Source organism: Anastrepha obliqua, chromosome 4 (assembly GCF_027943255.1).
Source record: "Anastrepha obliqua isolate idAnaObli1 chromosome 4, idAnaObli1_1.0, whole genome shotgun sequence".
Taxonomy (NCBI): Eukaryota; Metazoa; Arthropoda; class Insecta; order Diptera; family Tephritidae; genus Anastrepha; species Anastrepha obliqua.
Window position 1 is genome coordinate 88,921,401 of NC_072895.1, and position 27,966 is coordinate 88,949,366.

Below are 27,966 nucleotides of genomic sequence, written 5' to 3' on the forward strand. Positions count from 1 at the left end.
AGCTACCGCATGCGGACGGTTAATTTCAATTACAAGAAAATAAATCAGTAAAAAGCATTTCTAGCATTTCGAGTAAAAGAAGAGATTAAATGAGAAATCACAAAAATGTCGTTAAAACAATCTATTCATAGTTCATTCATTAATTGTTCTATTCATTGATCTTAAAATGTGTGTTTATTTCATAAATATATTGAACTATACGGCCCGTGCAAACACTTCGGACTAGTACTGAGGAGCTCAAACAAGAATATATAAAAATATTGAAACAAGGTATGAATTTATCATAATAATTTACATAATCAGAATGAATTTTTATGAACCCATTTATGTGAAGTAAGAACTTTCACATTTTATGGTATCAGTTTTATAAAAGAAATTTAGTCTCTTCGAAATTTAAAGGGTTTAGCGCTAAAAAAAAAAACTTTTTTTTTAATTTTTTACAGAAATATGGCTTAAGATACTTTAATAAAATCAGTTGCATGTTATTGTACATCTTTTCAATAAGTTTTTAAAAAATATTAATAATAAAATATTGACAAATAAGCCCATGACAGAGTTTTTTTGGAGATATGTTTTTCGAGAGGTGCTCTGCGGTGCCAATCGGCATTCGTCGTAGAATCATCTGTAACTAAAAAAGTCGAATTTTTCAGTTAAAGTATGACGACATATGTTGGTATACCCTTACAGACTTTTAAGCTATTTATTCTTGAGAAAATTGAAGGAGCAGTGAATGAAAGATAGAAGAGACGATCTCACACCTTCTGTGCCATTACCATTGGAAGATGTCAGTAGTATGGAAATCAAGGATCTTCTGCAGTTTTGCAAACTTTACATTGGTTTTGGGAAGATCAGAAGACAAGTTCGCTTAGCCTAAAATGCGATCAAGAGGACGAACAATATTTACTCCAAGCTGTTGATCCCTACCAAAAGAAGCATACAAAATATTCTCTTATAATCCAAAACATGTGAAAAATACAATGTATTTGGTTGTACTTTGCAAAACTCAAGAATGATAGAATACAAGATTGCTGTGACGTCAGTGATGAGAATAAACAGTAAAAAGAAGAGAAAAATTAAGCGAAAGGAAGTAGAAACTGCCAAGCACAAGAAATAATACACAAACATATGTACGTTCTTACCACTGCATTTTGAGGCAAGGATGATAGATACCAGGTTTGCTCGTTAGGTATGGTGAAAAAAAATGTTTGAGAGGAACATTCGTTTAAAATTTAGCTTTAGCTTAGTGAAACACAAAACGAATGACGTAGAATCCAAAGTTCCCCTAGGCTAAAGCTAAATTTTGTGAAACACAAAACGAATGACGTCGGCATATCTGTCAAATTCGCTCAGAGCCGCATAACGGTCTACTAGGTAGTACACCTCTAAAAATCTTTTCACCGAGATTTTGAGGTATTGTCATAGTTGTTGCTTTTACAGTGTAACACGCGGTACTTCATGGTTAATAGTTTGTTTAATTTAACCCTTTGCGCTCGAGTGGCGACTCTCACTCGTCATGATGTTTCAGGCAGCAACTCGAACGGCGAGTGAGAAGCGATAGTGTTTGTTTAGACTAGATTTCTTTATATCCAGTTCATAGAAGCTCACTATTGGTTTATGAATAAAGATATTAGGCTAATGTAAAGGAAATTTCGTGAATTTTGGTATAAAACAAAAAACAATTTTTACCCCTATTTTCCAAAAATGCTTTGTAAAAGAATTATTCATAATAAAAACTAAAATTTAGAATATAAAGTAAGTGGAATAATATATATAAATTCATCACAAAATAACAACATTCAAGTTAAAAACTTTATTAATTCTATTAGTAATCCAGTTAAAGAATTATTTTTTTAACATAAATATTGTATAAAAAGATATAATTTTATAAGTTTTAGTTTTTTGTGTCTGTATGGGATAGCTCTATATATTGCAGTCCAATTTCCTTCTACACCTAATTCTCTTTTTACAGGATAGATACGTTCCCAAAGAATTCGTGTAAAAAAAAATTCGTGTAAAAAGAGAATTAGGTGAAAACAATACTAAAAAAATTCTTTTTAGAGTTCACTAAATATTTATTTCGTGTTTACACATTTTAATTCTTTAAATATATTATAAGAAATAAATTATACTTTGAAAAAAAGAAAATAATATCTGAAATTCATTAATATAAAACAAGTAAAAATAATATAAACATAAATAACTTTTATGCATTGTCACTTTCTGACAATAAACGCATACTTTTGCGTAAGACTAGAATATCACTGCCATCACTAGAATTATTTTGTTCATCATCTTGTGAAATTGTTTCTGGATTATCATCTCTAGGCTCCTGTGTTGATAATTCAGTAGTTTTTAGAAGGAAATCAGTTATTAAAGATTGTGTTTGATTTCGTGATAAACCTTTATAAAGTTCCCTGTAAGATGCCTCATCAGGATCATGTCGTTGAAAATGATTACCTAATTTTCTGGCAAGATCAAGACCTTCTTTAATTAGAGTTGCATTTAAAATGGGAGGATCTTCTTCGTCATTATCGCTATGTTCTCTGTCTTGATGAGTCTCAAGGGTAAGGTCTATAATTTCATTTTCGCTCAAGCTTTTATCAGCTAATAATTCCTCTATATCGGCAAATGATAGATCATCGGCATCGAATCCATCTCCACCAATTGTATGTGCCAGCGTTGTGATGTCAGTAAAAACAGCGTTATTATGGATGACAGTATCAGGATCTTTGCTTTTGACACATTCTGGCCAAATATTTTTCCAACATGAGTTCAAGGTTGATGGCCTTAAGTCAGCTAACGCTAACCCAACTTGATTAATGCAGTCCATAATAGAAAATTTTTTCCATATATCAATGACTGTTAAATCCTCATTATGGTCTAGTTTGTCTACTACGTATTGGAATGAACGTTTTATGTAGTACTTTTTAAAAGTAGCAATGATCCCTTGGTCTAGCGGTTGTATTAAGGATGTAGTATTAGGCGGAAGATAGCGAAATTGCACATTTGGGTGCTTCAAGAGCGGATGGCAAGGTGCATTGTCTAGAATTAAAAGAACTTTAAATTCTAGACATTTTGCATTCATGTAGCGTCTAACTTCTGAAATGAAGTATTTCTGGAACCATTCTGTAAAGATTGCACTGGTCATCCATGCCTTTTTGTTTGCTGTCCAGTGAATTGGCAGTTTATTGAAATCTACACTTTTCATCGAGCGTGGTCTTAAAGCACGATTTACTAGCAGTGGTTTTAACATACGTTCTCCTGAAGCATTGGAACAAAACAACAATGTTACACGGTCCTTTGCTACTTTTAAACCACCGGCAGTTTTCTGCGATTTTGCAACATAAGTTCTGTTCGGCATTTTTTTCCAAAAGAGGCCACTTTCATCTACATTCCAAACTTGATCTGGGGTGTATCCTCCATCTTCAATAATTTTTCTAAGTTTTTCAGGAAATTTTTTGGCAGCCAATTCATCTGCAGACGCAGTTTCTCCCTTAATTTTTACATTATGGAGAGCATGTCGTTTAAGAAAACCTGTCATCCAACCTGTACTTGCAGAAAATTCGGGTTGTTTTGACTGAGCTGAAGTGCCTGGCTCAACTTCTTTAATACGTTTATAAATTCTTAATGCAGTTTGCTTGATAGCAATTCCATCTACTGGTATTCTTTTTTGTGATTTATCTTCAATCCACATTACCAAAGCTTTTTCCATCTTCTCTTTGACAACATCTCTTATGTATGACGATGATTTAGCACTTATTTTCGTTCCAGAACATACCGATTTTCTAATCGCAGTTTCATTTTTCTTGATCGTTCTTATGGTAGCTTCATGAATACCAAAATGCTTTCCTACAGCCGTTGCTCCTTGTCCTGTTGTAAGTTGATCTAAAATTTTAATTTTAGTGTCTAAACTGATCGCCTTCCTCTTGGCTTTTATTACAGGTGAATTATGTGACATTGTGTTAAGGCTACCAAAATATTTTTCATATTAATAATGCAAAGATTTGAAAATGATTTAAAGCTTACCTGCTATTGAGTTAATAAATCTATACGAGCACTAACTTTATTTTACTTATAATGTTTTAAATACTCACAACAACTAAGCGTCTTTTCTTTTCAACTCTCAAAACCAAACTAAATTGCGTAAAAAGTACATTACGTCTTTACTCTATGCATAATTCGGGGAATCCCACTCATATACACATATTTTTATAGCAACAGCTGTACACGATAACAGCCCAAAGCCGCTCATCCTGTATAGATGCGATTACATGCTGATATTCTAAGATCCTAAACAAATAACCTAAACCGATATGCTAAAACAAAAATCCCAAACAATGAATCCGATTTGCTCTATGAGATTCAAGAAAAAATTCATAGAATATTGAAAATCGTGTTAAAACAAAACAATTCGTGTAAAAAAAATTTTTTTTCTCTTTTTAACTCGTGTTAAATCAAATTCGTGTAAAAAAAAATTCGTGTAAAAAGAGTATTAGGTGTATTGTATTTGTGTGAACACCAGTAGCTCTATTTTTTAACTCTCTTGAATAGTTTACGGTAAAATGTAAATATCCAACTTGATCAAGGCCAAAATATGTCTTCCATATATCGGTTTAAAATATAACGTTTTCGTATGTTAATTTCTACATAAATTCATTGCATGCTATCTATAAGACACTCGTAATATATGCGCAAAATCGTCTCGAGTTGCTGCTCCACCCGAACGAAAAAGTCGTCGAGCGCAAAGGGTTAAAAATCACAAATCTTAAAATCACAATAGGCCGAGCCATTCACTGAATATTTAAAATAAGGAACTTCTTGTCTTGGCTTTTTGCTGCACTGACGTCATCGATTGTCAAATTGGCGACATTTAAAATTGCGGTTTTCGGAAGGTGCCACCTTTTGTATTTTATACACCGTGGCCCACGCTCTCAAATAACTGAAATTTGAGCAAAACTGTCGAACTTGATCTGTCTTGTGTACAGCACAAATTATGGGGTTCCCCCAATATGCATTTCCCCTTCTATGCATTTGTATCTAGCATGAAAGGACTGCACACAAGTTGACTTCGCCAAAGAAGCTGATTTGTTTTTTGTTTTGTTGCGATTGTCTGATTCTTCTAAAGTTTCTGCCAAGCTCAAATTAGTTTTATAACTTTTTTAAAGGTGCATTATAACGAAACATCGATTCCAAACTGTATGTATCTGTTTAGTACTTGACACAATTTAAACAATCGAAAAAGGTCGGGGGAACATTTGTTTGTGATTAGACTGCATAGAGGGTCTCCTGCAATCGGTCGATTAGGTTTCCGAAGAAGTTTTGAACCTAAAAAACTATACCGACTTACATATATTACGGAGCTACTATAAATTATGAATATCAATGCATCGACATTCCTGACAACATCAACAATGCTATGCCACTATATCAAATCGGAAACTTGACCAAGAACAACAAAACTATTGTGGGAGATTTGCATATAGGGGAGTACATAGTCCATCCACACCACCTCTTGTTTTGGCTAAGTGTAAGTGCTGGGAGGGTAGCTCTGTATGTATGTATGATAGTTGTGCAAAGAGTATGTAACAATCAAAAGTGCAGCGTCAAGAAATTTTAAGCGCCACAACGTCGCTGCGATTACATGGCGATTTCTGCATGCGAGCATTGCAGCTGCCCACACCAATGTAACGGCTACTCATCTAAGAGCGATGATGAGAGAGATGAAACTTTTATGCTTTAAGTACGAAATCGCTCTTCGTTGGTGCTCACTTCCGTTTCTTTTATGCTCGGTGTAAATCACTGGTCAAAAAGTCGGTGCTCAGGGTTGCAATGGAGGAAAATATAAAGAAGGGAATGTAAGGAAAAGCATTTGAAATTTATTTTGTATTATGTTTTATGAGTATGAATGAAATATGTAAATGAAGTGTGGAGAATTAAACCCGTTATGTTATTTTCTAATATCATGCAAAAGATAAAACTGAAAAACTGTTAGATTTTTGAGAAATAAATAAATAAATAAAAAATCCAATATGCAGAGTTGATCAGAATAACAGTTCAGCATTATTTTGCAAAGTTTTGATTATTTATTTAATATTTAAATTTTTTTTTTTATAAAAATATTGGCCTGTAGTGATAGTCATAAGTAAAAATATATTTTAATTAAAACTAAATATTGACTTAGAAGCAAGTTTTATATTTTAGTCAATAATAGACATTATAAAATCAGGTTTAACTAAAATTATACCGAACAGAGTCACCCGAATTAACCAAGTGCTTGGTAAGAAATAGGAATATTGAAATAAGAAAAATGAAGTGGAGTAGCAAAAAATGAAAACAAAACATTTGTGTAATTTACTATACAGAAGGGTTAGTAGAGTCGGACTTAAGGATTTTTGCTAAATTATAAGCTGCTGCTTTATGCCGCATACAAATTCTCAACCTTGAGTTCACCTTGCTATGGCTGGACTTTCTTCGAGATATAAATCAAACTGTAGGTTTAGTTAAGCACAAAAAAATGCATACTCAGAAATTTGAATTGAGAATGGAAAAGCGATTGAGTAAATATTTTGAGTTTATTGTATGTTTTTATGATTTAAGGATCAAATATCTTCGGCGAACATGCATGGAATTTTTAAGTTAACCACAAAAGGCAGTTTAATTGAGCCCACAAGCATAGTTTCGGTAATAAATTTCAATAGAACTTGAGATCTCACTGAGTTCATGAAGAGAGCGAGCAATTGGGCTGTAGCAGGCGTAGTTTGTTCGGAATCTATTCTCGTAGGGAGAAAAAGATAATCCATACTAAACGCGTTGAACAGTAAATTTCAATCAAATATAAATTATAGCTATTTAGAAATTGTTTTGAGAGTAACTTATTCTTACTGCATTGTTTAACGACATAACCATTTAAAAAGCCATTCGAATTGTATAAAAATTTAAAATTCCTCGAATACTTTACTTTCTTGCTCTGTCATTCCTTATGATATATCATCACCATTCCATAGTCTTCGTTGCGGAGCATAGGGCCAAAGTAAAATTTTTCCATTTTATGCGATTGCCGGATATATTTTTCACTTGCTGGCAGGTCATTGTTTTGCCCACGGCTTTATATTCCTCTTCGATGCAGCGTCGCCAAGAGCCTCTAGATCTCCCTCTTCTGCGCTGTCCTTGGGGGTTCCAGTCCAACACTTCTCTGCTGATTTCTGTACCAACTTTCCGTAGGGTATGGCCAAGCCATCTCCATTTACGTTCTCGTACTTCAGTTGCAATTGGATTTTGATGGCATCGTCGATGCAATTCGGTGTTAGATATCCAGTTGTCTGGCCACCAAATACGTAGAATGCGGATCAAGCAGCAGTTCACGAACACTGGTGCGGCAGTCCTTATGATATATGGGCATTTTATATACCATTGTAAGCAGCTAAATAGCTTATTTAGAATGACATACAAAACTTTTTCACCGAATAAAGAAATAGAAAGTTACGAGTAAGTAAATGATCAAAAAATAATAATAATTGGCCATGACACTTCTGGTAGGTGTTTGGCCGAGCTCCTCCTCCTATTTGTGGTGTGCGTCTTGATGAACCACAAATGGAGGGACCTACGACAGAACAACGCTTCCAAATTGTGGAAATTAACTTTGAAAAAATAATAAATCTGTTTGCGAAGTTGAGCCAATGACGGCGTACGACCAAAATTGGACTGATCGCATAGACGCCGTGGCGGAATATCCGGTTCGTCATCATATTCAAAAACTAAATGCCAGGAAATTATCTTCCAGATTATGATAAAAAAAATTATTTTTAAAAGTTATATTTCTATTTTGTATTATAACTTTAAGTTCTCTTAAAAAGACACCCGGTATTTTTACCGTGAAAGTTAGTTTATTTTGTACGTTTCACTCAAATAATTGAATAATTGTGTTGTATGTATGTAAAATATTTCAAAAATGTGTATCTATAAATTCAAAATATCAAATTAAAAATTGTTGGCAGATATCAAACATTATTTTTATGTACTCATATATGTATGAAATATGAATACATATGAAATAGGCAGATATGAATTAAATAAAACTGAAAATCGAATTTGAAGGGTGTAAAAATAATTTATTATACCTAAAGAAATTTTTTCATTGAAATACAGTAGGTTCTGTTTTTATGCGGCTTTTTTTTATGCGGTTTTGAAATAGTGCGGTTTTTTTTTAAATTACAAAATGCATGTCGACCTATCGGGAATTGTACATATAAACAAGATTCTAAACCAGCTAAGCAAAAACTCATCACAGATTACATCAGAAATGCTAACCCTACAAGTATGGAACCGCCTGCAGAACTATCTAGATCAGACGTGTAGATTTCCTCAAGTGACGAAAGTGATTTTACGCCAAATCCTAAACGAACGCGCAACATGTGGGCATTGTCTGATTCTATTTCTCGCTTAAATTTATTTTTCGATTCTGACGTTTCTTAAATAAAGATATAATTTTCAAAAATACAATATTTTGTTTATGCGATTTTATTTAATTATTTCAGATTCATGCGGTCTATGGAACGTATCTATAGTTATAATATGGGACTAGTACCCTTTTTTATGCGATTTTATTACATTATTTCAGATTTATGCGGTTTTAGCACTTTTGAAACGTATCCATAGTTTTACTATAGAACTAGTAGCTTTTTTTATGCTGTTTTTTTTTTATGCTGTTTCTTGCGGAACGTATCTACCGCATAAAAACAGAACCTACTGTACCTGAAATCTTAGCATAAATCTATCGCCATAACTGTCCATTACTTCCAACTATAGTGTGCATTCAGGCGTCGCTTGGCATTAATTGTACCGCATACGCCCTGTTAACCGGAAGACACAATCTTATCATTGAAAATTTTCAATGACTCTCGCCATTTTCATACAACCCTGTACACGAATATCGATTGCTGCTGCCGCTGCTGCTGCTTGGCCTATCTGCCTGCTGCTCGCTCGCTTGCTCGCTTTCTGTCTGCCCGCCAGTGTTTTCGTATCCAATCACGTAACGTCCTTGCTGGATGGTTTAGCCGTGTGTTTCTGCTGTTGTCATATCGAATAAACGTTTTTACTTCGTTGTCCGGGTGCGAGCTAAATAGGAGTCTGTCTCTTACGTAAATATCTATAAAAAAAGAAATTATTAAACAATTATGAGCAGTGTGTGCTGGCGAAAATTATAAAAATAATTGTTCCTCCAAGAAAATCACAAACAAATGGTTGAAAGTTTAAAAGCGAATAGGAGGCGAGCAAAAAAAAAATCGATTGAAAAAAATTTGCACAATTTTTTTTTGGAAACCTAAATCGGCAAATGTAGAATGCAACGACGGTAATGACGATTGGAGCGGAGAGCGGCAAGCAGCTAAGACACACAAAATTCATATGTAATTGTTGCAAAAAGGTGCAGCGAAAAATAGTACATACATACATATGAATGCTAAAAAGGGCATGAAAAATTGTGCAATCTTTGCCAGAAACAAAAATTCAACTTACGAAAAGACGATTAATATATATGTACATATATGAAAAATGTAAAAAGTGACTTAAACTGGCACAATTCATAAAGCAGTAGAAAATTTGAAAAAGTGCTAATATCACGTTTTGGAAGCGTTTGATGGAGTTTTTGGAATCTGTGAAACTTTTCAATTTCTTCGTTTACAGCTAGAAAATATTCTTCATGTTTGACTTTTTTGTTTTGCATTTTGGTTGTCATAAGCCAACGTTTCAATCGATATTTCTATAGTTGGCGGGCCCCCATATCATACCTTTCTTTCAACACGCACACATACACAACACGCACACTTAAACACACGCACATCTATTAAGCACTATTCCACACTAATTGGTCGCTGTTACATAAGATGCGTTTGGCAAATTCGTAAACGTAGTGCTGCGAGTGCCGAAATGCAGCAGCGCTAAGTACGAGAAAAGCATTTTTACATTTTTAATAAGCATTTTAGAAAAATGAATTGCAATGGATTTTTGAAAAACTTTGCAATTCAGCTGAAAAGTGTGAGCCATTGCTAAAGGGGAGGGGAGTGTAAGCGATTTTGAAAATTCGCTCGTTTGTTTGCTCCTTGCTCATTGTGACAGTTACGATTGCTACACTGCTCGTGCGAATACGAATCTGCAATTGAGATTCCAGTATGAGAATCGGTGGTAGAGCAGCAACAGCAATAGCAATAGCAATGGCAGAGGCAGAGGCAGAGCCAGCGACAGAGGCTTTCGTTTGTCGGTTTTTCGGTTTTTAGCGCAGCGCAACTTATGTATTTGAGGCTTAACTAGGTCAGTTATTGAATTTTCAAACGAATTGCAATGCAGCAAACAACAACGACTATAACAAGTGCAAAGGCAAACACGCTCAGTGGGATACAAGAAGAGACAAAGAGACAGTAACGGCTTGAAGTGTTGGCAAATGAGGAAGAAGAAGGAGAAAAATATGAGAGTGAGAGATGTTAAAATTGAAAAAAAAAAACAAAAAAACAAAAAACGGAAGTGACAGCAATTCAAAAAAGCCTTTTTTCGACCATAAAAAACAACTCAAATTACTTGAAAGTGCGCGCGTGTGTGGGTATGAATTTTATAGATGCATATCACTCTGTTTTTTCACAAATACCATTTGCCTTTGTTGTACCAGCGAGCATGTTACAGTCAATTTCCATTATCTTCCACTAACATTGCTTGTATGCAACTCGCATTCATTTCGCGTTCCGTCAATGAAACTTTCTTGCAATATATGGAAGCAGTTCTAACTGTTGTTGTTGGCTGGCGTTGGGATAATATTACTTACATATATATTTGCCTACCTTTCAAAATGCACACAAACTCGTTTTTGCAATTTTCTTTAAGCTTGTGTGTGTATGCGCGTGTGTTCATATTGCCTTTTGCTCACTCATTTGCTAAGCAACACACAAGTAACTGTTAATAAAATCAATTTCACATCCATTAAGGAGTGGGCAACAATAATCACTGGCAGGCCTAACCTAGCTACCTTATAATGGCTTTACTCAACTAAAATCAACTCAACAGTTCGGGTATGATTATGTGCATTTACACACATACATATACATATGTACAGGTGTATATGCATATTGGGATAAGGTAATATACCTTTGTGAATGATTCACAATTCAAATGCCATGACATTTGTGTGAGACGGGTTCATGTTGCATGCCATTCCTTATTAATACATACATATATGTATATGTATGAGTGACTGAGCGCACACTAATAAAGATAAAAAGAAATGGTATTCATATCCACATTTGCGAGAACATACATACATAATCATATACGTATATATGTATGTATGTGTGTTATCAAGTACTTTTTCGAGTAGCGTTTGATTTTATATTTTGTCTACCTGTTTCATATTTATAAATAGATGAATCCAATTTTTATGCAAAGCCGAATATTATTTCCTTGCATTACATAACAACCGTTAATATTTTGTTCGAAAGTTTGGTTTTGCTACAATGCGGGCTATATGAGTAATTATTTTTTATGTGCAATTATGTTTTTTTTTTAATATAGTTCAGTCTATAACAAAAAGCATATTAGTCCAAGTTTTCAACTATATTAAGTACAAGATTTTTTAAAATATTACAAATTTTCATCAACATTTTTTTTCTCAAACTTTGACAGTGTTGCCTTTTTCCCCCACACAAACAAAAAATGCATTGGGAAAAATTATCAAAAATTAACAAGAATTTTTAGTCACTTCTACTCGCACTTTATTATAATAGAATTAAATGAGCTGTAAAATTGCATACTTAAAAAAGAATTTTCAATAAAAAGTGTGCAATTTTGATGGAAGCGAGATAAAAGTTTAAAAATTTCACTCAAAGTAGGAAACTTCTTATAGAATGAAATATACAGGTATATATTTTTTTTATTCACAATTGATTTGAAAAAAAGTAGTTTAAAAAATTCTAAAAAAAAGTGACACTTTCATGAAAGTTGTTTAGAAGTGAAAGTTTAAAAATTTTCCACAAAGTTTAAAGCTTACGTTTACATGCTTTTTGTAAAAAATATTAATTTGAAAACAAAAAAAAAAAATTATTTAAAAAAAATTCTGAATAAAAAGTGAGAAATTTTGGTGGAAATTGGATGAAGGTCTAAAAATTTTGCACAAAGTAGGAAACTTGGATTTATGCGGTGGCTTTTGTTATAGAATGAAATATATTTTATTATAAAAGAGTAAACAAAATTAATTTAAAAATAAAAAATGTAGTCAAAACTTATCGACATTGGGTACCTTTTCATTATGCCACTCACTTTATAAGTAATGTTACTCAATGAGAGAGCACACTAGTCCCAAACAAAATGGTAAAACGGTGGAATTTATAACTTTTATATAAACAGCTTTGTGAGCCATGATGGAAAGAATAATGAGATGGCGCCTATCGTGGTACCGTTACTTTGCTCTCAGCGAATTTGACAATGAGTTACGTGGTTTTAGCACCAGCATGGCCAGATTACCATTTTCGTAACTTGATTTAGCATTTTTTTTTGTTATTTAGCCTCGGAGTTTTAGTTCTTTCTTCATGACACTTTTCTAGCCTGCTCTGATTAAAATGTGATGTTTATACATAATTTTGTAAAATATACATTTTTTTTTGATTAGTTTAACAATTCACTCAGTTGTATGCCCGCGATTGCAGTTGTTGTTGGTGTTCTTCTGCTTTCAGCAGTCAAATCTCTCTCTCGCTAGTGCAGTGTTGCCTAGCTTTGGATATAAAAACGCACTAAAATGCCCATTTAAAGAAAATAAAACACCAAATTTTTATTGAATTATTTAAAGAATTTTGTATGCGTGACAAATTGTCTTTAAAATGTGCGTTTTTTTTTTAATAAATGTGTTATGGATATATACAATTTAATTTATGAGTTTTTTGTTAAATTTAAATGAACGAATTATTTGCAATATTTCAGGTTATGTAACAAAATATGGCACTCTTTTTGTAAAAATATCGTTATGGTTTTTTCAGTATATTCTGGTATTTGTTTTGCTTATTTTTATTATGAATACACCTCTTGATGCCCTATGTCCCACTAAGGATTGAGGACCGGACGAAACGTTTACACCTCTATGGTTTTAATTCACATTCAGTAAATGCAAACGCTTTTTAAAATGTGTAAAAAAGTTTTCAATGTTAAGAAGAGTTCAGAGAAGAACATTTAATATTCGTGCATCAACTTAAAAGGAGCATTTCTATCCTGCTCTTTATATCCATATTTATCTTTATTCCTTTTCATACCTACATAAAATTAAATTTACACTTTCAAAGTATCAAACTTTGCATTAGCACTAAAATCTTCTCAGAGTGACCCTTTTTAACATTCTTTTGTTTAATAATACAGTTTTTTTAACTTTCAGTTTCGGTAGCTTTAAATTAAAAACAAAAAGAAACAAACACCAAACTTAAAAATTTTCGCATTTTGGGTATAAAAAAGCACTAAATTTATTGTGAAGAGCAAATGATTGGCAACACTGTCCAAGGGGAAGATTTCCTTAGACCTAACGCAATATGTCTTAAGTCTTCAATCATCCTTACCAAACAAAGTATGACAAGGTGCGTCCCAGATTCTCGAAAAATGGTTCTCCAAAAATTTGATGCGCATTCTCCGAAGCGCTTGGCGTTTGCAGAATGGAGTATACTTCTATTGAAAAAATTTTGAAGTATTGTATTTTCCAAGTGGAAGTGGAATTATTTTTTTATGGTAGGATAGCCAACCAAAATGAACCGAACTATTCCAGCAAAATGGAACTATGGACGGCCTTTATGGGTCATCAGGGCTTAAAGGGCAATGAGAAGACAGACGAAGGGAAAGCATGCAACAATACTAGGGTTCCTTTGTAACTGAACTTTTCTCAGTTACTGCCTGTATAAATGTCCGAGCCTTGCCTCCGTTAGAGATGGAACACTAAGTAAGTAGGTTCGGCAACTAGTGATTGTGGGGAATCACCAAAAACTAGTCAAAATAATGTAACTTACAGAATACAGCAGAATAAAATAGAAAATGCCGCATATAAATATGAAATTCTTCCGATGGTGCGCCCACGCTGGAAGCGAATAATGTTAACGTTATTGCGATCGTATTTTTAAGGTCAATCTAAACAGGGGGAGATTTCTATTGCAAAAGTCACAAAATTTAGTACTCAATTAGAAACTTTCGCTACCGAACTGAAGATTATCAACTTATGCCTTGTTTGCCGAGTATTGTCAACTGCTTATGGCAAGAAAGGTCGGGCTAATGTGAGTTGTATGGAAGAGTTATCGAGGGTTGAAAGGACTTGATAGGTGCCTTCTTACTCAGATTGACTCACAGATAGCACCTTTCTTCAATAAGCGGCAACTACGACTGCCACTGAACTACTTTTTATGATCTCAGCTATAATATTTTTATTATATACTTATATTATGTGGCAGATAGTCAAGAATACCCTATCTCTGAATATATTATTTCCGGAAAACAAATATGAATATATAAACTTCCATTGTGAAAAACCATCAGAAGAACATCCGCTGCCGGTTTGACACTAAGCGAGGTTTCAGGGACGAGAAATTTGCTGTCATGATATTTCCTTAATTTTACGTTGAGGAAGATGGATAACTTCATTTACGGAAAGTAATTTTTTTGGCACTATACTAGCGTACGCTGACGATATGGTTGGTCATAAAAAAAACCACGTCATGGATGAGTTTTTCCCTCAATTAGAAATAAAACAGATTTCAGCTTCTCTTTCCAAAGTGAACTCGAACAGTGCTACCTATTGTTGTTGTTGATCCACCTAGTACACCACCGAGCTCCAATTATTATGGTCTTTATCGCATTGTTATTCAAGTAATGGCATAAAATATTTCTGTAGAACCAAATTTCCTGGGATCCTGGCCATTCAAGGTGGTACCTGCTGTTGATAGCAAGGTAAAGGGGCTTGCGAAGCCTGCTTAGGTCGTCTCAATATCGTTTAGGGAGCAAATGTTATGGTAGATGGTGGAAAAAATTAATACTAAATCAACTAACTGGTGACCCGTAACAAAATGTTACCTTTAGATTAACGAAATAATCTAATAAAAGTAAATAACTTACGCCTAAGTCGATAAAAATCAAATAATCTCTAGAAAAATGAACTAAAAGAGAGTAATTGCGAAGAAGAATATCCTTTGTATGCCGATTTTAAAATCTTAGACCCCAATATCCACCCACTAGTGAAGCTTGAAAAGGGCTTTGTGACTGCATTCCCAACAGAATACATTTATTTAAAACTTACAATCCAGATCTAGGCAACAGGCAAGATTGGCACATTCGTCTCAAACTTTTGGACCTTCCAGACATAGTCAGTAAACTGCCGATGCGAACAAAGTCGATTATAACCGGTGAGGGGTGGCCAAGATTTTTCATTAGCATGTGGCGCTAATGCTTACAATGCTCCGGGTATACTCACTGCTAGAGTACGGCTAGATGCCTTAGCTCGGGCCATAGATTTATTGCGGTCGTCGTAGGGAATCAGCGAATGAGTTCCTCTTACCAGCTCTTTATTTTAAGAAAGAAGAAAACAAAAAAAAATCGTCAATTTCGAAGTTCTTTCGTTTTGAATTTGTCTACTGCCGAAAAATGTTTCTAATAGAGTAATCTCCAAGTGCATTTCCACAATTAAAAAACTTCTCATAAAAATTGCCCACTATTCGGGGTAAAGGAAACGGGCAAGCTACAAGATGAGCTGTTTCCAAGTTCTATGTCCTATACAACAGGTAGATAATATTATTTGAATTTTGTAGCGCTTTTTCGGTGAAGATGGAATGACTAGATTGTCTTTAATATTTGCATAAATTTGTATTGCTCAGTTATATTCATAGTTGGCGCATGCTATCATGTCATCAATCAGTTTTGTTTTGTAACATTTTTTTTTTCGCTTCGATCCACATTAATTGGGTCGTTCATAGCGTCATCTTTGCATATACATAGGTATGCATAGTATGTGCTTATGTACACACATACCTCATGAATGTATGTACATATATATGTATGCTAGCAACGTGAGTTCGCCAACCGCCCACCGACCCATCAACTACTGCCAAATCCACTTCCTATAATGCTGCCCTTGCCGTTGAACACGCGACCACCCGCTCTGCTATAAACCTACATACTCATAAACTCTCTATTACATATATACTCGTATGTGCGTTGTCGACGATTATGCAAAATGCAAGCACAGCAGTAGCAACAAAACGTTCCTGCGCAACGTGAGCGCCATCAACGGTACATCAGCACATCATCACATTATCGTCATCAACACATCATCATAATCATTCGTATTCATTTTCATTTCATTGCCTCTCAATTCTCATGCACCGGTACTGCTATAAGGTGTGGATGAGAGTTCATGTTCAAGTATTGCAACTGCAAGCTATCCTGCCGAAGTGAGCGCAGTGAGAGCGAGTGCTTGAGTATGAACAATATGCCAAACTTACATTTATACATACACATATGTACGTAGGTGTGTATGTACTTGAGAATTTTGCGAAAACTGTAATGAAAAATTTAGTTTCCACTTAAGAAACGAAAACGAAAAGTGCAAAGAGTTCAATACGAATATGTGCATACGTAAGCATGTCTGCGAAAAGTGCAATCAACTAAAAATAACAACAGCGCAATTCGTTCAATATAAATCATGTAAGAATTGAAAAAAAAAAAAAAATGAAACATGAAAAAAGAAATAATGTGAACAAGAAAGTATTGCAAATGAGGAAAACATGATTGCTGGCATTTCTTGGCACTCAGTTCGCAGCCACAGCCACAACCGCAGCACACAAAAGTGGATTAGGCCAATTACTTTGTGCCACAAACATTCGTCAAGTACGCCAGTCACTAGTTGGTAAACTATCTGTCAAACAATAACAATAACAACAAAGACAGCAACAGCAACCGCCATTGCAAACGAACGAACGAACAAACGAATGAACGACCGCTGGATTTCATAATGGGCACGTTTCTTCCTTATGCCCAGCTGCTATATGCACGTGTGTGTGTATGTGTTGCCCGCCGCCTTCACTTCCGCCTGCACAGCGGCACTATTTAAGGCGATGTCATCTACTTGCATTTGAAGTTCTACCGATTGCCAATGTTTTTTGATTTTATTTTATTTTAAAATTATTTTTTTTTTTTGGTGAAAAACCTATTTTCTGTTTTTCCTCCATTCTGTTTGCTGCCTTTTTCTAAGTGACTTAACCGATTATTTTCTTTCGTTCCCTCAAAATCTTTGCAGTCCAGTGCGAGATGTCGGCATAACAGAAAGTCAAACAACCAATCAGCCAGTCAGCAAGCAAGATAGTGTGAAACGTTCGAGTGACAGTGAGTTGGTGAGTCAGTTGCAGCAGAAGAGTCAGTTAACTAGAAAATCATCAAATCAGCCTGCAAGGCAAAAAGTCCAACGTTGTACCTGTGTGTGAGACGAGCCCCGATTTGTGGTTCTAATTTGTCGTGTTAAAAAATTTGTGGTGCACAGCCGAGCGTCGATAATTAAGCGAACAGTAAAGAGCAAATAACAGCGAGCAGAGTCAAAAAAGAGTGCAGAGTGAAGCGGAAAAAAAACAGCAGAAAGAAAAAAGGCACAAAAGCTAACAAATCGAACCAAAAAAACTTCAAATAAACTGTAAAAAGTAACAAAAGCCGAAACCGAAACCAAAACCGAAGCAGAGCAAAAAACAATCGTTTTTATATTCCTCATCAACAATTTCTGTTGTTCTTGTTGCTGTTTATTGTTGTGATTAAATCAATTCTTGTGCTGTATAAAAAGATGTCACCACTGTTGGAACGTACATTGCTATTATTAGGCATACTATGCAGTTTACAAGGTAAGTCAGTGAGGTTTTCGTAAATAATTGCATACCTCCATATGGGAGTGATTAAATAAGTTCCCCTTGCGCTCATTTGAAAAATATTAATACACAAACTTCGAAATATTGGTATTTAGACAAAGAAAGCAGAACTTTTGAAAATTAAGCGCTTTATTGGTCACATGACCGCAGTCGCAAGCCGAGTAGGATTGTTAGGTTCAGCAGTAGACAAAGTTTTGATCTGTCAAAATACTGCTGGCAGTTTAGCCATGGGATGCCTCCTGATGCTGGCCTGCAACACCTTCACAACGAAGCTCTCATGCTCCCTGTCGACGAGCACAGGAAAATGCTTAGTAAGCAATTTCTGCTTGGGTGTTACCGTGGGAATCACCCCTGCAGACATTTTCTAGAGCCTGAGCCATCTCCCAGGCGAGTCAGGAGACATCTCTTTTTGTTGTTGTTGTAGTATTATACTTTGCTCTGTCAGTGTAATGTAAATCAGCGGTCATCTTCGTCTAGCGCATCTAACGGTAGACCCAGGAAACTTCTTGTTTCGACAGGTTGGGAGAGAGGTGTTAGATGAGTGGGTCTAATGGCGCATGTGAAAAGGTGGTTGGTCTCGTGCGGGATGCTTTCACATGCCAGACATATGTTTAGTATGTCGGGGTCAATTCTGGATAAGCAGGAGTTTAATCTGCTACAGTATCCAGAACGTAATAGACATGCATAACACATGTCCGGCGGTAATTTGGCAGAGATGGCTTCTGACACGCTTTCAACAGCGCTGCGGTGGTTCCTGTGAAAGCATCCCCACAACAAATACTTGCTAAACACGGTTCTTGTCAACAAATTGGTCGCAAATGTCGATTGACGAGCTCCGCTTACTTCTGTATGACGCGCTGACTGCTAAGGGTAGTAGTCTGGTCAAGTACTCATTTTTTATAGATGTTTTTTAGCAATTTTTTTTTTTAAATAAAATGCGATCGTTTTGATTTTATAGTGTGTTATTATTGACATCAAATAGTATACAAAACTTTTTTTTTGACATATTTTTTTGTAGTAGTGTGGCACCAAAGTAAGCGTCTTAAAAAAAGATATGTTGCTTGTCAACAGGATTTTGGCTCTTGAGGACATCTGAAACGAAAAAGTTAAACTGATTATTATTCTGTAGGCTTGTAATTCTGGCAGGTGCTACAATGGGATTGTTTTTTTTAATAACAAAATGGCGGAATTTGAAAAAAAGGTATGTTTTTCGGGTGGAAATCAGACTATAGTATGGAAAGTTAAAGCTGAGAAGAAACGAAAGTATTATTCAGTTAGCGTTGACTTCTCCTAACGGGATTTATTTGGGTCTCGGCTCACATGGTGCCGTCCACACAGCAATTCAGCACCGAATTTCTGGGACATGTTGAAAATAGCACGTTTTATTACCAATCGATAGGTGCTCTGGTATTTTCTGAAGGAAGTTTTTGCCTTTTTCGCTTTCTAGATGATGTTTGATCGTCACACAAGCTAAAAAACACTTTTCGTTAATCCAAAATATGTTTCTGAGAGACTGATGAGACAACTAAACTACAAAACGGCGAGATCTGGATTTCGGTCGACCACTATGCGGCTGCCGCATCGGGATGGGTTGGCGCGTGATTACCTTTCGGAAGTGCTTAGGCTCGAATTTCTGTGCATGAAACAACAAAATGGGTAGAAACAGTTTTTTCTAATAGCAGTCTCCCTTCGGAAGGCAATGGCAAACCTTCGAGTGTATTTCTGCCATGAAAAAATTCCTCCTAAAAAACCATCTGCCGTTCGGAGTCGGTTTAAAGTTGTAGGCCCCTCTAGTTGTGGAACAAAATTAAGACGCACGCCACAAATGAAAGGAGGAGCTCGGGCAAATATCCAAAAAGGGTGTACGTATAAGATGTCGCTCACCATTTACACTCGTATGCAGTCTTCTGACCGTTTTCGAGTTGTGTGTGTGAATAATAGCTTTGGAAGTCCTGCTAGTCCTGTGTAAATAACACAAATGACTCATCACTCCTATTCAGTATAATTTTAATAGCCGTAAATAGACAGGAAGTTTCTTATCAGTGGGGCGGGCTAAATTACGTTATAAAATTTATAGAAAAGAATATTACGCAAAATACTTGTCTCGTTTAGGTAACATTACAACAATACTATTATAAAAACTTTTCCCAAAAAATAAATAAGGCACATTTTCAATTGAAATGCTATGAAATGTATTAATCTTATTTGACCTGTCAACAAATTTTGGCAAACGAACAGATTGATTGAGATTTTCATTTCTTGACAGACTAATACAGTTTTTTTATATACTGTTACCTAAGTACCCATATATTTGTATGTATGCATGCCCACTCATTGGGGAATACTATAATATATTATATATGTATGCACGTATCAAAAGTAAATGCAAAAAAATTATAAAAATTGTACATGCACACACACACACACATACAGACGTATAGGTACATATTCTTATCAATACATGTTTGAATGCACTAAGCGCTCAAGCAGGGCAACGGCGAATCACCATTGTGAGTAGAAATGGCAAATGAAAATCGAATACAACACGCCGGGCACCAATCAAGATTAAACCCAATAGCTTTCAGTAATGTAAAGTAGGTCTTGTAACTACTGCAAGACAAGCTAAAGTGCCAGTTGTGTTGTCTATTTTTAGCAATCAAAATTGTGTCTCATGACGGAATTGAGAAAGTTACGGACATCTCGCGGGAAATGAAAAAGTGGTATTATGTCAAATTAAATGAAGATTTCGAATCAATATTGAATCAGTGATGTATAACTGGCACAAAGTTGCGTGTCCTTTACTGCGGCTTGAATACTATAAGTAGACCTATGTGTACTTGCATGCGAGTATATAAGTACATAAGTGCACAAGTATATAAGTCTATAAGTATTGAAGTATATAAGGGTATAAGTATTTAAGTATGTAAGCATATAATTATATAAGTATATATGTATATATACAAGTATGTAGGTATATAAGAGTATAACTATGTAAGTATATAAGTACACAAGTATATAAGTATTTAAGTCTACGAGTAGATAAGTAATTAAGTGTGTAAGTATATAAGTACACAAGTAGGTAAGTATTTAAGTATATAAGGTTATAAGTATGTAAGTATATAAGTACACAAGTATGTAAGTATTTAGGTAAGTATATAAGTATACAAATATGTAAGTACAAAGTAAACAAGTATATAAGTACATAATTATATAAAAATATATTAAGTATATAATTAATATATATAAAGTATAAGAATGTAAGTATATAAATACACAAGTATATAAGTATTTAAGTACATAAGTATACAAGTATGTAAGTAAATAAGTATACAATTACATAAGTATACAAGTATGCAAGTATATAAGTATACAAGTATTTAAGTATATAGGTCTATAAGTCTATAAGTATATAAGTGTATAAGAATGTAAGTATATAAGTACGCAAGTATATAAGTATTTAAGTACATAAGTATACAAGTATGTAAGTAAATAAGTGTATAATTATGTAAGTATGTAAGTATATAAGTATTTAAGTACAGTAGATTCTGTTTTTATGGGGTAGATGCGTTCCGCAAGAAACAGCATAAAAAAAACAGCATAAAAAAAGCTACCAGTTCTATAGTAAAACTATAGATACGTTTCAAAAGTGCTAAGAACCGCATAAATCTGAAATAATGTAATAAAATCGCATAAAAAAGGGCACTAGCCTCATATTATAACTATAGATACGTTCCATAGACCGCATGAATCTGAAATAATTAAATAAAATCGCATAACCAAAATATTGTATTTTTGAAAATTATATCTTTATTTAAGAAACGTCGGAATCGAAAAATAAATTTGCGTCAGAAATAGATTCAGACAATACCCGCATGTTGCGCATTCGTTTAGGATTTGGCGTAAAATCACTTTCGTCACTTGAGGAAATGTACAGGTCTGATCTAGATGGTTATGCAGCCGGTTCCATACTTGTAGGGTTAGCATTTCTGATATAATCTGTGATGAGTTTTTGCTTAGCTGGTTTAGAATCTTGTTTATATGTACACTTCCCGATAGGTCGACATGCATTTTTCATTAAAAAAAACCGCACTATTTCAAAACCGCATAAAAAAAGCCGCATAAAAACAGAACCTACTGTATAAGTACCATAATAAGTATCATCATCATCATCATTGTTTCCTTGAATATCTAGCGAGACATACAGTTGCGGGCAAAACTCTCCGTACGACTCCTTTTTTCTTAATTTCTCCCGATCTAAAGCATTTAAAATGAATGTAATGATGCAGTTTTGTTCTAAGTCTAATTATATAACAAATCTATAAAAATTTATTTTCAGTATTTACTTTAAAAGTTATTTACGATAAACCAAAAAAAAAATCACTGATAAAAGTGTGCATACGAACTTAGAAAATAAGAATTATATATTATCTATCCGATTACTGGATAACGCCTTTATCTGCTTCCAGCTTCACCCGAGTTGAGCCGTCTCGCCAACCACAGTTATTTCAAGGCTTCCCTTGGCCTACCCGGCGCTCTTCCTCTCACTGTGAGTGGGTTCCATTCCATTATCGTCTTCGCTATGTTACCGTCTTCTTAGTGTAAAATGTGACCAATCCGCTTCCATCTCTGTCTTCTAATCCAAATATCTAGAGGCTCCATGTTCGCTTTTTCGAGCCAGAAAATTCGGAATAAAATCTTTAGACAACGGTTGACAAAAATTGTAAGCGACTGGTTGAACTACCGTACAGCAGTACCGACAGCTCATTCGACTTGAAGAGCCTAACATTTAAACTGGAACTCAGGTTGTTGTTTCACCACTTAGGGCATTGTTCGATGATAATTCCGACAGCGTTTCTATCTAATTTCAGCTCTTAGCATTTGGAGTATTTTATCATGCACACATTTGTTGTTCTATTTGTTAGAAATATACATTAATTTGTGAGGTGCTATTCGATAAAATCTTAGACTACTATTATATTTTGAATAGTAAAAAAACGTAACTTTTTTTAGAAACGTTTGTCATGAATTGAATTAAATTTAAACAAAATAAATTGACTTCATATAATCCATATAATCAATAAAGCGTACATCGGCCTTGTGATAGGCCGTGCTACCAATACTGATACCACTGACTTTATCAATTATTAGATATATAATTGGCGCTCGCACTCTTTTCAGATGTTGTTTGTTGAAATTAATAATTAATTTTAATTAAACTTCAATTACATTTGTCTTTTACTTCACAGCTTTACCGCGTATGTACATGCGTTCGCACATATACATACAATAGTATTCATTCTATTCTTCCATTTGTTTGCTAAGGCATATTCAGTTACTAAGTGTGTACGTGTGCTCTGCATAGCATTACTCAAATTACGGAGCCTACATTTAGGCAATCCCCATCCCAATGTTATCGAACAAACTACCAGTTAGGGAGTGACAGATGTTGAACATAGTCAATGTGTATGTGCAAAATTTACTTCCCAATACATTCAAGCAAATATAGGTGTACATTACACATACCAGATAGAGTTGTGATTTAATTAGTTTAGTCACGCTGGGAATATGTACATTGTCTGCCAATATACACGCATTTTACCAATAATACTTTTTGGAAGTGGAATATACGTTTATTTAGAAATCACAACAATAAGTAAATTCAATAAAAATTTTAGTTAAATTTCGATGATTCGAGTGTGTGCGGTGTATCTTGCACTTCACAATATTTATTTACACCTAAACAAAATAGTTAAGGTGCAGCCTGTGGCAAATGATAGCTCCTCAACATTTTGACTAGCTTTCTTTTTTTTCATCACAATTCCACGATTTTTAATTATAGTTTCCTGACAAAATTTTGCTATACAGTTTTATAACTTATTATTGTAAATTCTAATTTAAATAAAGTGAAATTTTGAGGTTGCTAAAAATACTGTTGATTTTTTCCGAGTATAACTGGTTTTTCTGACGGTGTTGCGCATTTTCCTCATATATAGCAAAAACCATTTCGTATATTTGCTTCTAGAAATTCCAATTAAATACCATGGAATTGTGATAAAAAGTTTTGTGGAAGTTTTTCAATTTTTTATGCAGTTCGAAATTTGGCTTTTATTAACAAAAAAAACCTTAATGAAGAACTAAAGGGGTTTTCAATAAGGGCGGGTAGATGTTGAAATGGAATAAAATGGCGTTTGCTGTGTGGCACGTAGCGCCGTCCTGCTGGAACCACATGTCGTCTAGGACCATATGGTTCAATATGGGCCATAAGAAATCGGAAGGGCCACCACGTCTACCGAAAAATGGGGGCAATGCGTGCAACGTTTGCGTTAATGAACACTCATTTTGATAATAAAGTTTTATCATTTGAACGTGCTGTTCAATCGTGGAACTTGCCATGATGATTTGGCATAAACAACTGAATAATAAACAAAAGATTTGACAGATGTCACCAAAACAAAATGGCTGCCACAGGGCGCCAAAATCGACCCGCGCCAATTGAAAAACCTTTTATAAAAGAAAGACTAGTAAAGGTTAGGTTAGGTTGACTTGGCTGACTGAAATCCATCACATAGACCTATTGGTTATTAATGGTACCAAACGGAGCTTGACCCTTACGCTTCCTTGTAGTAGGCTTTTTGTAATAGGCCTGCGTCTTTTGCGAATCTAAGTAAACTCTGAAGCTGTAACCCCGAACCCCGAGAGACATTCTAACCTCTCATATTGTAGAGCTCCTAAACATTTCATTCGGGTTCTAGCTAAAGCAGGGCAAGAACATAGAAGGTGTTCAAGAGTTTCCCTCATTCATTGCAAAGATTAGTAAAAACTGACCAACATTTTGAGGTGCTATCGTTTTAACGTAGGCTGTACAAACTATCACATTCAGTGGAAAACATTGATTTAGACCTCTGGTGGATCACTAACTACTTTCCATAGTGATTTCTCTTTGCTTTTCTTATTTCCATGTTACATTTTCGTGCGTCTTACACGTTTTCTAGAAAATTAATTTAAATTTTATGATGGGACTAACTGAAAAGAACTCTCATTAAACTAACAGCAATAAGGCCGCCGTAGCCGAATGGGTTGGTGCGTGGTTACCATTCGGAATTCACAGAGGGTCGTTGGTTCGAATCTCGGTGAAAGCAAAATTAATAAAAACATTTTTCTAATAGCGGTCGCCCCTCGGCAGGCAATGGCAAACCTCCGAGTGTATTTCTGCCATGAAAAAGCTCCTCATAAAAATATCTGCCGTTCGGAGTCGGCTTGAAACTGTAGGTCCCTCCATTTGTGGAACAACATCAAGACGCACACCACAAATAGGAGGAGGAGCTCGGCCAAACACCTAACAGAAGTGTACGCGCCAATTATGTTTTTTTTTTTTAATAAGGGAAAGCGCTTGAAGGGTTTTCCACAGTTAACTAACTGTTAAATTAATCTTATCTTTAATTAACATTAAATATATGAAATATAATAGTATCCTCTCGAAGGTAGCAATTAAATACAGTGCCCTCTAGAGCCCGATATTGAGTGACTTCGTGGTGACAAGACCATCTCCGAAAACTGCTTTGCAGTCAAACTAACATGGCAAGGGACCCAACTATTCTTGGGAACTCTGTGAGAATTGCACATTATTCTGCCACGTATTGGCTTGGAGTAGGTGTATATAGGGTTATGGCATAATACGAAAGAAATTCCAACATAGTCCCCTTTTAGAAAGATGCACTTCTCCCAACGCTCCGGCCATTTTTTAATCCCTCAACAACTAAATTTTTCCCCCGTGAGCCATTTCTTCATGTTAGGGAACAAGAAAAGGCCGCAGTTTGGCGGCGACAACTCCGGACGCACCATCACAGCGTTTTTGTTTTTTTTTTGTTTTTTGTGAAAACGGTCCAATAACTCACTGTAGTATTGTCCAGTGATCGCTCTTCCTTTTTCTAAAAAGTTCATGAGGATGACGCCGTTCGCATCCCAAAAAATCGTCGCTATGACCTTTGCGGCTGATGGGATTGTCTTCGCTTTTCTTTGGAGTCACCGGGAGAAATTCATTGTTTTGATTGTTGCTTAATTTCGGGTGTGTAATGACGAATCCAGGTTTCATCAACGGGGACAATTCGGAGAAAAAATTCTTTCGGATCTCGCTTACATTTCTCCAAACACTGCTTCGAAGTTAACAGCCGTATCCGCTTGTTGTTGCTTGTGAACAATCGCAGCACCCATCAGGCCGGCATTTCTTTCATCGTCAACTAATCATGCAAAGTATTAATTGCCGTTCTGGTCGACACGCCTATGGCCTTTGTTACTTCGCGCATTTTCATTCGTTGATCAGCGAGAATCATGTCGTGGACTTTTTGAATGATTTCCTCGGTAACCACGTCTGCCCGGCGTCCTAGCGACTCCTTATCAAAAACAGAGGTTCGCCAACGTTTAAATTCGTTGAACCAATAATTAACTGCGGTCATAGATGGCAAATCGTCCCCTTAGGCAGCATCTAACTTTTCTTTTATCTCCTCGTATTTTTTCCCATCCAAAAACAAAAGTCGAATTAACAAACGTATTCCATATTAGAGAAAATCACGAAACAAGTCTTGCTCGAGTAGCTGCCAAATTCAAACTAACCTATTAATCAGTCTGAAATTTGTTTTGCCGTCGTTTGAGAGATGGCGCCCCTTGCCATCAAACACGGATACTTATTGAACCGCTCGTAATTTTATTGAAGAGCGGAGGAGTTGCAAGGTTTTAGGTTGAACAAATTAATGATTTTAGTGGGATTTTGAGTGTTTCTGTTAGATTATCGCCAAACTTTCGCGTAATAGAATTAAACCGAATACGCTTATAATCCATGAGTTATGGCTCACTAAATAGATAAACCTCAAAACGCTCAGAACTTTTTATTTCATCTAACATTACAGCCAATTATAAAAAAAATGTCAATTCTTTACTTCAAAAATCTTGCTCAAATACTTAAACCACTGTAATATTTCTTTCCTTTCCAGCAACTACTGCGCTGATGTGTTACGACTGCAATAGCGCCTACGATCCCAATTGTGGTGATCCATTCGAACCATATACGCTCGGCAAGGTCAATTGCACTCAGCAAGAACCGCTAGAACATCTCAAGGACAAATACACCAAACCAGTACTGTGCCGCAAGACCACACAAAAGGGTGAGTATCATTCGTACAAGAAGCGTAAATATTATCGGTTGAACCTTTCTTTTTCTCTCCTTATCTCGCTCTGTCTCTTTATCACACTCGCTCTCTCTCTCTCTCTCTCTCTTTCTTTATTGCATCCATTTCCAGTCTATGGCAAAGTGCGCGTTGTACGCGGCTGCGGCTACATACCCGATGAGCGTACCGATGATGGCGCTTGCTTGAAACGCTCCGGCACACATGACGTGCAAGCCATCTACTGTGCGTGCACATCCGAACTCTGCAATCATGCCGCCTCCACATTGTATCAGAGCAACAACCATCCCATAATATCGGCACTACCCTACACATTAGCTGCGTTCTTTGTTTGGTTCACTACATTTTCGTGTCATTTCAATATCAATACTTTTGGCGCTGTGCAAAATTCATAAATACGAGATATACAAAAACTTAGACACATACATACATATACTCGTATATATATAAAATAAGAACATACATATGTGTATATGTGTATTACGGAAATTAAGGCGAGAGATTTATTTTTCAATTTGGATTTGAATTGTCATCACAAAAACCATACAGTGGAATAGAAGATAGTGCGGAAAAACAAACACAAACAACAAAATACAAGTAAAGGTTGGAGAAAAAAAAAAAAAACAAAGAATGGCTTAAAACCAGCAGCTGCTGACTAAAATTAAACAGTAGCATATTGGAGATACCGTGAGGGTGGGGGAAACTGGAAGCATTGAAGAGCAGCCTGCATGGAGGAGAAGAGAATGTTGTTTTAAGGAGAGCTGAGACAGCGTTTAATTGGTAAATTTAAGTGGAGCGACACATGAAAGAGCTACATATGCCGGATTTACAATGATTTTGCTAAAGTTGCTGAAAATAAGTTCATTTGTTAACTTTTAGTTTGG

At 35.3% G+C, this 27,966-nt stretch overlaps 2 protein-coding genes across 7 annotated transcripts; one reads left to right on the top strand and one right to left on the bottom strand.

The window, feature by feature from the left end:
• On the top strand, positions 1–27,710 carry LOC129243607 (uncharacterized). 6 transcript variants are annotated; one of them, XM_054880752.1, is made up of 4 exons: positions 1–270; positions 17,291–17,879; positions 26,891–27,061; positions 27,197–27,710. In XM_054880752.1, exons 2-4 carry the CDS (start codon positions 17,822–17,824, stop codon positions 27,475–27,477), a joined length of 510 nt encoding a protein of 169 aa, XP_054736727.1. In that variant the 5' UTR covers positions 1–270; positions 17,291–17,821; the 3' UTR covers positions 27,478–27,710. The 6 variants fall into 6 exon arrangements, with proteins under 6 accessions (XP_054736727.1, XP_054736726.1, XP_054736731.1 ...); XM_054880751.1 differs by lacking the exon at positions 1–270 and adding an exon at positions 9,035–9,137; XM_054880756.1 differs by lacking the exon at positions 1–270 and adding an exon at positions 9,383–9,404.
• On the bottom strand, positions 2,204–3,958 carry LOC129244263 (tigger transposable element-derived protein 1-like). The gene has a single exon (XM_054881879.1). The coding sequence runs from the start codon at positions 3,956–3,958 to the stop codon at positions 2,204–2,206; it is 1,755 nt and encodes a 584-aa protein (XP_054737854.1).
• Positions 27,711–27,966: the final 256 nt, after the last annotated feature.